The sequence below is a fragment of the Bacillus rossius genome, chromosome 3, assembly GCF_032445375.1.
Source record: "Bacillus rossius redtenbacheri isolate Brsri chromosome 3, Brsri_v3, whole genome shotgun sequence".
Lineage (NCBI taxonomy): Eukaryota > Metazoa > Arthropoda > Insecta > Phasmatodea > Bacillidae > Bacillus > Bacillus rossius.
The window spans coordinates 121,023,640-121,036,154 of record NC_086332.1 but is presented as its reverse complement, the minus strand read 5'-3'; the positions used below and the strand labels follow the sequence as shown (position 1 = coordinate 121,036,154).

General features: G+C 45.8%; 1 protein-coding gene across 4 annotated transcripts in view; it reads right to left on the bottom strand.

Annotated features, from left to right (window-relative positions):
* LOC134531206 (muscle-specific protein 300 kDa) overlaps window positions 1–12,515 on the bottom strand; it is a 602,384-nt gene that overhangs the window by 186,741 nt on the left and 403,128 nt on the right. For all 4 annotated transcript variants that reach the window (XM_063366862.1, XM_063366865.1, XM_063366863.1 and 1 more), the window contains exons 81-83: window positions 11,864–11,977; window positions 9,234–9,518; window positions 94–357 (exon numbers count right to left, since the gene is read on the bottom strand). In XM_063366862.1, the coding sequence (XP_063222932.1) occupies window positions 94–357; window positions 9,234–9,518; window positions 11,864–11,977 (663 nt within the window). The remainder of the gene's footprint in view (window positions 1–93; window positions 358–9,233; window positions 9,519–11,863; window positions 11,978–12,515) is intronic.

Below are 12,515 nucleotides of genomic sequence, written 5' to 3'. Positions count from 1 at the left end.
GCACTTATGACATTGTTTATGTGAGCAAAAGAAAATATGATTGCAATGTCAATAACTGTTAGAGTTTAGAGTGACCAGGTGCAGCTACACTACCTGCTCCTCCACCTGCTGGGAGTCGAGGTTGCTGACGAGGTCCGTGACGTCGCCGGCCAGCCTCCTGACCTCGGCCAGCCTCTCTGGGCCCAGCTGGTCCAACTCCCGAGCGATGCCCGCCACAGCCGCCAGCTTGCGGTGGCAGTCCGGCCCCTCCAGCCGCTTGGCTAGGGCGTCCAGCCAGGCGAGCGTGTGCTGCACCCGCGCGCGCAGCTCCTCCATCACGCCCTGTGCGGCCTGCTTCTTCCCCAGCACTGCCGCCAGCTGCAGCACGGCACGCATCACTGGCTGCTCTCTACACGCATGCCACACCACCCCCACCACCACTGCGCGCCCTGCTTCCTCCCCAGCACTGCTGCCAGCTGCAGCACGGCACGCATCACTGGCTGCTCTCTACCCGCATGCTACACCACCACCACCACTGCGCGCCCTGCTTCTTCCCCAGCACTGCCGCCAGCTGCAGCACGGCACGCATCACTGGCTGCTCTCTACACGCATGCTACACCACCACCACCACCACTGCGCGCCCTGCTTCTTCCCCAGCACTGCAGCCAGCTGCAGCATGGCACGCATCACTGGCTGCTCTCTACACGCATGCCACACCACCACCACCACCACTGCGCGCCCTGCTTCTTCCCCAGCACTGCCGCCAGCTGCAGCATGGCACGCATCACTGGCTGCTCTCTACACGCATGCCACACCACCACCACCACCACTGCGCGCCCTGCTTCTTCCCCAGCACTGCCGCCAGCTGCAGCACGGCACGCATCACTGGCTGCTCTCTACACGCATGCCACACCACCCCCACCACCACTGCGCGGCCTGCTTCCTCCCCAGCACTGCTGCCAGCTGCAGCACGGCACGCATCACTGGCTGCTCTCTACACGCATGCTACACCACCACCACCACTGCGCGCCCTGCTTCTTCCCCAGCACTGCCGCCAGCTGCAGCACGGCACGCATCACTGGCTGCTCTCTACACGCATGCTACACCACCACCACCACCACTGCGCGCCCTGCTTCTTCCCCAGCACTGCAGCCTGCTGCAGCATGGCACGCATCACTGGCTGCTCTCTACACGCATGCCACACCACCACCACCACCACTGCGCGCCCTGCTTCTTCCCCAGCACTGCCGCCAGCTGCAGCATGGCACTCATCACTGGCTGCTCTCTACCCGCATGCTACACCACCACCACCACCACCACCACCACCACCACTGCACGCCCTGCTTCTTCCCCAGCACTGCCGCCAGCTGCAGAACGGCACGCATCACTGGCTGCTCTCTACACGCATGCCACACCACCACCACCACCACTGCGCGCCCTGCTTCTTCCCCAGCACTGCCGCCAGCTGCAGCACGGCACGCATCACTGGTTGCTCTCTACACGCATGCCACACCACCACCACCACCACTGCGCGCCCTGCTTCTTCCCCAGCACTGCCGCCAGCTGCAGCATGGCACACATCACTGGCTGCTCTCTACACGCATGCCACACCACCACCACCACCACTGCGCGCCCTGCTTCTTCCCCAGCACTGCCGCCAGCTGCAGCACGGCACGCATCACTGGTTGCTCTCTACACGCATGCCACACCACCACCACCACCACTGCGCGCCCTGCTTCTTCCCCAGCACTGCCGCCAGCTGCAGCATGGCACACATCACTGGCTGCTCTCTACACGCATGCCACACCACCACCACCACCACTGCGCGCCCTGCTTCATCCCCAGCACTGCCGCCAGCTGCAGCATGGCACGCATCACTGGCTGCTCTCTACACGCATGTCACACCACCACCACCACCACTGCGCGCCCTGCTTCTTCCCCAGCACTGCCGCCAGCTGCAGCATGGCACGCATCACTGGCTGCTCTCTACACGCATGCCACACCACCACCACCACAACTGCGCGCCCTGCTTCTTCCCCAGCACTGCCGCCAGCTGCAGCACGGCACGCACACTGGCTGCTCACTACGCGCATGCTACACCACCACCACCACAACTGCGCGCCCTGCTTCTTCCCCAGCACTGCCGCCAGCTGCAGCATGGCACGCATCACTGGCTGCTCTCTACACGCATGCCACACCACCACCACCACCACTGCACGCCCTGCTTCTTCCCCAGCACTGCCGCCAGCTGCAGCATGGCACGCATCACTGGCTGCTCTCTACCCGCATGCTACACCACCACCACCACCAACACCACTGCGCGCCCTGCTTCTTCCCCAGCACTGCCGCCAGCTGCAGAACGGCACGCATCACTGGCTGCTCTCTACATGCATACCACACCACCACCACCACCACTGCGCGCCCTGCTTCTTCCCCCGGCACTGCCGCCAGCTGCAGCACGGCACGCATCACTGGCTGCTCTCTACACGCATGCCACACCACCACCACCAACACTGCGCGCCCTGCTTCTTCCCCAGCACTGCCGCCAGCTGCAGCATGGCACGCATCACTGGCTGCTCTCTACCCGCATGCTACACCACCACCACCACCACTGCGCGCCCTGCTTCTTCCCCAGCACTGCCGCCAGCTGCAGCACGGCACGCATCACTGGCTGCTCTCTACGTGCATGCTACACCACCACCACCACCACTGCGCGCCCTGCTTCTTCCCCAGCACTGCCGCCAGCTGCAGCACGGCACGCATCACTGGCTGCTCTCTACGCGCATGCCACACCACCACCACCACTGCGCGCCCTGCTTCTTCCCCAGCACTGCCGCCAGCTGCAGCACGGCACGCATCACTGGCTGCTCTCTACGCACATGTTATACCACCTTCACAACAACTGCGCGCCCTGCTTCTTCCCCAGCACTGCCGCCAGCTGCAGCACGGCACGCATCACTGGCTGCTCTCTACACGCATGCTACACCACCACCACCACAACTGCGCGCCCTGCTACTTCCCCAGCTCTGCCGCCAGCTGCAGCACGGCACGCATCACTGGCTGCTCTCTACACGCATGCCACACCACCACCACCACCACTGCGCACCCTGCTTCTTCCCCAGCACTGCCGCCAGCTGCAGCACGGCACGCATCACTGGCTGCTCTCTACATGCATGCTACACCACCACCACCACAACTGCGTGCCCTGCTTCTTCCCCAGCACTGCCGCCAGCTGCAGGACGGCACGCATCACTGGCTGCTCTCTACACGCATGCTACACCACCACCACCACAAATGCGCGCCCTGCATCTTCCCCAGCACTGCCGCCAGCTGCAGCACGGCACGCATCACTGGCTGCTCTCTACCCGCATGCTACACCACCTTCACAACAACAGCGCGCCCTGCTTCTTCCCCAGCACTGCCGCCAGCTGCAGCACGGCACGCATCACTGGCTGCTCTCTACATGCATGCCACACCACCACCACCACCACTGCGCGCCCTGCTGTTTCCCCAGCACTGCCGCCAGCTGCAGCACGGCACGCATCACTGGCTGCTCTCTACATGCATGCCACACGACCACCACCACCACTGCGCGCCCTGCTTCTTCCCCAGCACTGCCGCCAGCTGCAGCACGGCACGCATCACTGGCTGCTCTCTACATGCATGCCACACCACCACCACCACCACTGCGCGCCCTGCTTCTTCCCCAGCACTGCCGCCAGCTGCAGCACGGCACGCATCACTGGCTGCTCTCTACGCGCATGCTACACCACCACCACCACAAATGCGCGCCCTGCTTCTTCCCCAGCACTGCCGCCAGCTGCAGCACGGCACGCATCACTGGCTGCTCTCTACATGCATGCTACACCACCACCACCACAACTGCGTGCCCTGCTTCTTCCCCAGCACTGCCGCCAGCTGCAGCACGGCACGCATCACTGGCTGCTCTCTACACGCATGCTACACCACCACCACCACAAATGCGCGCCCTGCTTCTTCCCCAGCACTGCCGCCAGCTGCAGCACGGCACGCATCACTGGCTGCTCTCTACACGCATGCTACACCACCACCACCACAGATGCGCGCCCTGCTTCTTCCCCAGCACTGCCGCCAGCTGCAGCACGGCACGCATCACTGGCTGCTCTCTACCCGCATGCTACACCACCACCACCACCACTGCGCGCCCTGCTTCTTCCCCAGCACTGCCGCCAGCTGCAGCACGGCAGGCATCACTGGCTGCTCTCTACCCGCATGCTACACCACCACCACCACCACTGCGCGCCCTGCTTCTTCCCCAGCACTGCCGCCAGCTGCAGCACGGCACGCATCACTGGCTGCTCTCTACATGCATGCCACACCACCACCACCACCACTGCGTGCCCTGCTTCTTCCCCAGCACTGTCGCCAGCTGCAGCATGGCACGCATCACTGGCAGCTCTCTACCCGCATGCTACACCACCACTGCGCGCCCTGCTTCTTCCCCAGCACTGTTGCCAGCTGCAGCATGGCACGCATCACTAGCTGCTACACCACCACCACCACCACCACCACCACCACCACAAGCACACCAAGCATTTGGCTTCTGTTGTTATATGTTGTTAATATTAGGGGTACATGAGTAGTTGAGTCTAATATCTAACAAATAATTTCACCTTTCTCAAGCAGAGTATGTAAGACATTTTCTTTTCTATTGTCCTTTCTAGCTCAACTGACAGGAAATAGTGACACATAAGTACATACTATAAATGTCTGACGATTTTGAAGCATTAGCATTGTACAAATTGCATAATAGACTCTAGAATTTAGATTCACATAAAATTTTAATTTTTTAATAAACATTGTAAATGTACATGTAAAATAGACTATAGAATTTTCCTTACAAATATTTTTTCAAGAACAAGTATCATAAAAAATAAAACTCCATAACTGTTTAAAATATATCATGAAGCACAAACAAAAATATCTTGATGCAATTAAAAAATTGTAATTTTGGATATTTAATTATAAAATTACAATCATATTTTTTTGAACAGTTATGATGTATGATTTTGAGACATTCTTCAAAAAAAAAAAAAAATATATATATTTTTTTGTTTCAGGTAGGCTTTCAACGAGCTATCTTTAGAGTCACGATTATATGGTAATGCGCGATAAAACGAAATAACACCGAAAAACGCTTGAAAACACGAAATAAAACGAAATTGAGCGAAATCCGCGATATGTTACGAAATTTCGTCTATCCTGATTATTTACGTTTTTTTTTTTCCCATTCTGTAAGGACAATTCACTATCTTCAGCACAATCAAATATTTCTGACAGTAACTAGCAGCCATATATATTAAATGCGACGGTGATTTATTATAGATTTTAAAATGAAGTCTCGGAATTAACGTAATATTTTCTTTAAACGGTAATCTTGTGTACCATAATAATTTAAGATGTTGATAACTATGATACAATGGCCGCCGTTCACTTTCTGTAAATAAAAAAATAACAAACGTTTAAAATATGATTATCTAAGATTACGTTTTTAATAATTAAAATATTACACACTAAAGCGCATTGCTTTTACTGTTTATTTAAAATAAAGTACGTAGGGTACGAAAATAAAATTAACCCTGCTTAACGTAACGATTGTAAATAATAAATAGTACATGTTTATGTCGGTATTAATTTTCAGTTGCGTATGTTGGTATTCGGTATGCGTTTGTATTCGCATCTATTCTCCATTGTTTTGATCTTTCCAGCACGGCAAGTTTTTGCGTATTAAGAGGTTAAATTCTTCCTATGTGATTAAAAATTTTTGATAATGCCTAAAACGAAGGTTTTTTGCCAGTGACCGATCAAAAGAATTTTCCAGCGAAGGATTTTATTTCAGTGATAAAATTTTAATGTGCAAATTCTGTAACTGCAGGCTAGACTACGAGAGACGCGATACGCTTGTGAAACATGTCGCGAGTGAGAAACATAAGCGTTTGAGGTTAAGCGTTAAACGACATCCTTGTCTAAGAGTCTTTAATGCCATTAATTTGCTGTTCAACCCAAGAAATGTGAGTAGGGTTAGCATAGAAGATGCAAACCTACAGAAGTCTCTGCATAACTTGCCTTCTGTTTCCCATCTTCCCATTGATACATTCATACATGGGACATGGCTATGTTGCTTTCAAAAAAATAATTGAGGATGAACTTTCATTGCCAGAAACAAGCCAAATTGATGTTGCAAAGGTACTTTGCTCCCTTAAAGGGGACTACAGTGAATTTGCTCAAGCCAGTTTAAGGGCAATCTGGTTCCCAACTTCAAATGTTGATGCAGAACGTTCATTTTCCAGGTACTCACTGGTAGTTAGTGACAGAAGACAACGTCTCACACCAGAAAATGCGGAAAATTTAACTATGATAGCATTTCAATAAAACAGTCTTAATAGTTACTTTGGAAGTGCTTAATTGTGTACATAATTTTGTAGTGTATGTGATTGTAATTAAGTCGTGAAATTTTTAGTAGTTATTTAAAAGTTTTAATTTATGAATTTGCAAATGAACTTAATTGTAATTAGATCATGAGGTTTTAGTGTTTATTAATATTTGTTTTAATAAATTTGCATGTCGTACAGAAAAGCAAGAAAATTTTGCCGTGGGTATTTTGAGCAAAAAAATAAAACCGTATAACACCGAAATCTTTATTTTTTTACACCGAAATTTGTCTTAAAATAACACCACAAAATCTTGACTCTAGCTATCTTGTATAATATGTTTGGTTGAACTATACATGTGCTGCAATTGAGCAGGGAATATTAGTCAGTATGTCCTATGAGTGTGCACATGTTTGCACGTTACGTCACAGACTGACCAGAGCGCGCCAACCGCTGGTCAGGATACGGTGTGACAAAGACTAATACGAGCAGCTAATAAAAGATGTTCCTTAGACGTACAGCCGGTGGACAGGCTTGAGTTATAACGAGGCAGCTTGCAGAATGTTGTCACGGGGTACTGTGGTGTCTAACACTAGAGCAAGTCAGCAAGTTGGGCAGCCAATTGCGGAGCGGTGCCACGAGATGCCGCGACGGATGGTACAACTGACCTCTGAGGTTATCGCAGGCCAGAGACCAGCAAGCCTGCAATGGGAGCTCGCTGGGCAAGTAACATGGGGAATTTTCTGAAGGTCTTTAGAAAAGGACTGCATCCCAAACCTAGCCTCTACAAGCATATTCAGAATGCATGACAAAAAATCTATTTATATATTTTCATTCCACCACTATAAAAGGAAGTGGTTCCTCACTGTAGATTTGGCGATAAAGAATTTAGGCAGCATTCTGAAGTAATTAGTGCCGTCCCAGCCTTAAGTGTTGAGTATAGGATACATCATTCTGAAGTAATTAGTGCCGTCCCAGCCTTAAGTCTTGAGTATAGGATACTGAATTGATGCAAACGAATAATATATGTGGTTTTGAAGACTTATAGATGTATTCTAGGACCAAATGTTAAATTAAAGAAGAAAAAAAGGAAATCTGTAACATTCAGTAACATATTTTGTAGACAACAGTTGATTGTGCCTCGGGCAAACACACAGGCACCACAGGAGAGAACTAGTTTTGGTCACCTTTAAATTGTTTGCAGCCCAAAAAAGAGTAATTAGGACCACAAATTAATGGACTGAAAATATAGGCAAGCTTAAGTTTCCTTAAATCATAGAAAAAAGTGCCACATGATGAAGTACTAAATTTATAACAAATGCCTGCTTAATAATTTCTGCATCCACTAATTTTATTTTCTACTGAAAAGCATTGCAAGAGCTTCACAATTACTAAGAATATAATACTAAATTATTTCAGGCAGTGAATTAGGGTTCAGTCAATTACTTAAAACTCAAATTGACGTAAAATTTTGAGTATTCATGCAGGGCTAGTTAAAATTACAGTTAAGCTTTTAATTTTGTTATGTACATAGTATATTTTTACAGTGTTTTTTCGCATAATCATCGCACCATTATTTTAGGACATCAAAATTTGGAGAGAAAAAATTTATCGCATAAACGTTGCATGCTGTTTTTAGATTCCGAGTGCTTTGTGTAGGTAGTTTTCCCGTATAAAACAATGTATTTTAAAATTAAAATCTAATATTCAATGGGATGTTACCGTTTACTTATATAATTAACAGAAATACAAATTTTCTGATGAGTAAATTTTCTTAAAAAGACATTTTTAAACATTATAACCTTTATCTTTTCATCTTCATCGCCGCTGTGTACAGCTTATAAAAATGTAGCCAGCGGTAGTTGGCATCATTCATGTTTGGTTATGTTATGTTGCTTCCCGTATAGAGCGCGCGCACGTAGTCGAATATTGATACAGATAGCTCATCGATTGCATGCAAAATGTGTGCTCTGTCTGGTGCCGAGTTAAACACATTGGATAGTCCACGTTTTCTCGTGTGTACTACGATAGTTATGCGCTCCGACTCACGTTCGTGTCACAGTTTTGGTTTTTCTATTTACAGTTGAACAAAATGTTTTTGTTGCATGACTTATTAATTTAAATTGTTTGGTGTGCTTTTCTATACTCGACTTTTTAAATGAACGTACTTTCCTTGAATAGGTTTCGTTTTTATGAATAACTTTACCTAACAATAAATGCTTTTTTCACATAATCTTCACACCCCTACTTTTCAAACTTGATTTTAGTATAAAATGTGCGACGATTACGTGATAAAACATAACAGGAAAACTTTGCACATGTTTGAAAGCTGAATTTGCTCCATAGTAATATTTGAAATACTGCATGAACCAAAATAAAATTTCAAGTTAAAAAGATTAATTTTAGAGCTCATGCATACTTTGACTTCTAGCCTAAAGAATAATAATGTATGTTGCAGATTATGAATTTAAAGTAGGCACACAAAAATAATTTATTTACATTGCAGACTGCAATAAAATAATATAATGCATAACCACTGAATGTCAAATCACATCAATAATTACTTTTAGACAAACACGACAAATAACTAAATTATTTTCAAAAATAAAAAGTCACAGTTTGTTTGAAGAAAACCTCATTTGGAAAACTTAGATAATATCCAAAATGCCAATGCACTGTTACTATTGTTTATGATTTTTTGAAGTTTCAGTAATAATATTTTATATAAACTTCTAAACTGTAGGTAGCATCATATTTGATTATTTGGTTCCACAATTTCATTAATTCTGTTGTATATTTGAAAACTGCAATTCCAGGACGGAGAAGCACGGCAGGGGAGCTAACCTCGGCCTCCAAGGACTCGAGCCGTCCCTCCAAGCCGTCATCCTCGTCGACCGCGGGCAGCTCCGTGAGCAGGCGGGTCCTCCTCTCGCCGACGGTCGCCAGCAGCTCCGTCATGGCCGCCAGCTCGGCGCGCGCTGCCTCGGGCCGCAGCTTGGAGGGGCGGGAGCGCCAGTCCGCGACCACGACGCGCTGCTGCTCCGCCCACTGCTGCAGGGCCGACCTCTGGCGCTGCAGGTCCTCCAGCTCGCTCAGGCTGGACGCCAGCCCGCCCAGCCGTGCTTGCACCTGCGACCCGCGTCCACGTCACATGCCGGCGGAGATGATGGTGTCATGGTCATTTCGACACTACCCTCTACGACTGCAGGCCAGTAATCTACCCGATAGCAATAGGGTGACCAAATTACACCGGTATATTATAGAAATCAGCCACTCGGGAAGCGAATGAGGTAGAATATACATTTTGAACTGTGAATTTTAGATTAAACCAAATGAATCCACAAAATTTTTGGGTCACTAGCAATAGGCAAATAATTTTAACGAGAAGAACTGACAGGGGCATTAGTACTAACAGACCAGCTTCCTTGGGTAGCTGTTCACCATTATCTTATTTATTTATTTATTTATTTATTTATTTATTTATTTATTTATTGATATTGATCAAGAAAGCAAAAGACAAAATTAGAAAAAAATATAGTATAAAATTTATTAAAATTATTAGAATCCAATAAAATCAGATTCAAAAATATAAATAGTACAGATGCTAACTAGATGATATATATATGCATAAATAAGTGTACGTATTATACAATCCATTAATATTCTGACAAAAGGACACTATAATAAGAACCTTTATAGCACATAAGAAGTAGTGCCAAGAGGCTTAGTTACATTACATTTAAACTTCTCCAAAGAGGTGTGTTTAAGGGCACTATGGCACAATGACACCATTAATTTAAAAAATATATATATATATATTAAATACCTCAACAATAATATTACCGCAGTACATACTATTCTCAGATATAGGATTACATACACTTGCATGCCCATTCAATAGCAGTTTACAATACCCACGTGGGTGAGTACATGAGCCCTCAAACAAATACGTAAAACTGTTGATTCTAATAGGGCGTAAGTAACAGTGCTTGAACACATCAATATGTATATATACATAATTACATAATTACAAAAGAAACATGCTGTCTGTCCGGGCATGGAGCTGCATAACAAGGATCACAAAGCACGGAACCTTAAGGATGAGAAATGCACGACCAAGTTAAAAAAAAAAGGGGTCTAATTAGCATACACATAAAACGTAAGCAAGCTATACACTGGGACCCACACGTCACCACTAACGCAGCTATAAAGTAGTACAACGGCCACACCCGCCGTCAAAGGAAATCAGAAACTCAGTGTCAAAACTAACGCAACTTTAGTACGCATGGCCACAAACTACCAAACGTCAAACAGTAAGCTACCGACCAGAAAATAAAGCTTGCCATCGTCAGGATGGCCGACGAACCCGTGAACCCGAACAGAACTGCCCGAGCTTATGCTAAAACCAGAGCTATATGCCCGAAGCTAGAGGGCACTAGTGTAGCAGTCAGGAGGCCTGGAGAGGGGAGGAGCCTACGTCACGCGTACGTCAGAAGGGAAGACGGGAGGGGAACTCAAGGGGGAGGGGAGCGGAGGAGCCGGCGGGTGCCGATGAGGTAAGGCGCACGCTTCACGATTATAGCTGGGCAGGAGAGTAATTTTTATTTTAAGAAAATTTCAGGGTGAGAAAAAAATTGCAACAGAGAAATGGACTAGAAAAGAATTTGTTTGAGGATTGCAAATTCCCAAAATTCAAATAAATTCCCAACAGGAAAAATTGTTTCACTTTAACATGTAGGCTCTAAATAAGTGATAGCGTATTGATAAGAACACTAATTCATCATGAACCATGAAATACAATGAAAGAAGGTTAAATCTATAAAATTTTATACAAGCAAATAATTTGAAAATTAAAAACAGCTTAATATGTGAAGTACAGACAAAACTATCTTAGATTTACATTTTAAACATAGTTATTCACCTAATAAGCAAGTATTTAATCATTCTTGTGAAATTTAAGATGCAACCATTCATAGCTTTGAGTTTGAACTATTGAAAATGGTGCGTTTTGATTGCATCAAGTGTAGGGTTTTTTCTTTCAAAATAGTTTGTTAACAACAATATTAGCACATACATATAGGTGTATAGTCCTGCAATAAAATCAGGATACAGGAAAAAAGCATCCCACCCTGCTCTAGTTCTGATTCTTTTGCTGTATTCATGAGAACACTTTACTAGGTTTAAGAATGAAATAATTTAGTCATTATGATGTATATATATGAGGCAGTAAATATTATTATTAAATAATTTATAATTCAGCACACTGTTGCGATTATTGAATAAATTCAATTTGGTCTTCAAAATAACAATACTTGTTCAAAACAAGAGAAATTATTTTCTTATCACATAAGACATAAACATATTTACAAAATCATTTTAACTGCCTAACATGGTAACAATTATGATAAAAAATAAAAGGCAAACATTTAGATGCATATCATGCAGCATTAAGTTTGTGAGTGGAATTACATTACCTTCTCAGTCAGTGTGTTCAGACGTGAAAGGTATCCTTGGGACTCTAAGTTGTCGAGAAGTAATTTTAGTTTCTTGCTACGGCCAGAGTCATCCTTCTGCTCATCGTCATGCTGCTATGCAAGTCAACAACACACTCATGCAGTCACGACAAACATGCAACTAAACCACACTGCCATGCAAAACCTAGTAACATAAACAAAACACAGTAAATAACTACCATTATGTGACTCACAGGCAAAACATTTTCTTTATGGTACAATTAATTCAGTTAGTAAGTATGTTTCTAAATAATAGCTCATATAAAAGTGGTGAAATTTTGAAATATTAATTATAAATCAAAACTAGCTCAAAAAAAAACAAACAATGTGCTCTAAGAAAACAACATGTGAAAATAATATTAAAGTAATCAAAGCAGGGAATAATAATTCAAGTAACTATGTACAAATACAGTCTGTCTTACTTAATTACACAAGAACCAAAGAAGTGAAAGACAAGTCAAAACTCGTAATGTTTGCATAAAATGCCAAGAAAATCCTCATACGGCAGAAATGAACAACTGGCCAGAGTCATAAGGGCCCAATAGTATGGTGGACGCCGATTTCTGTGGTCTCCTTAACAAAGACAGTGTTTTCGGTGATACTGGGTTGATTT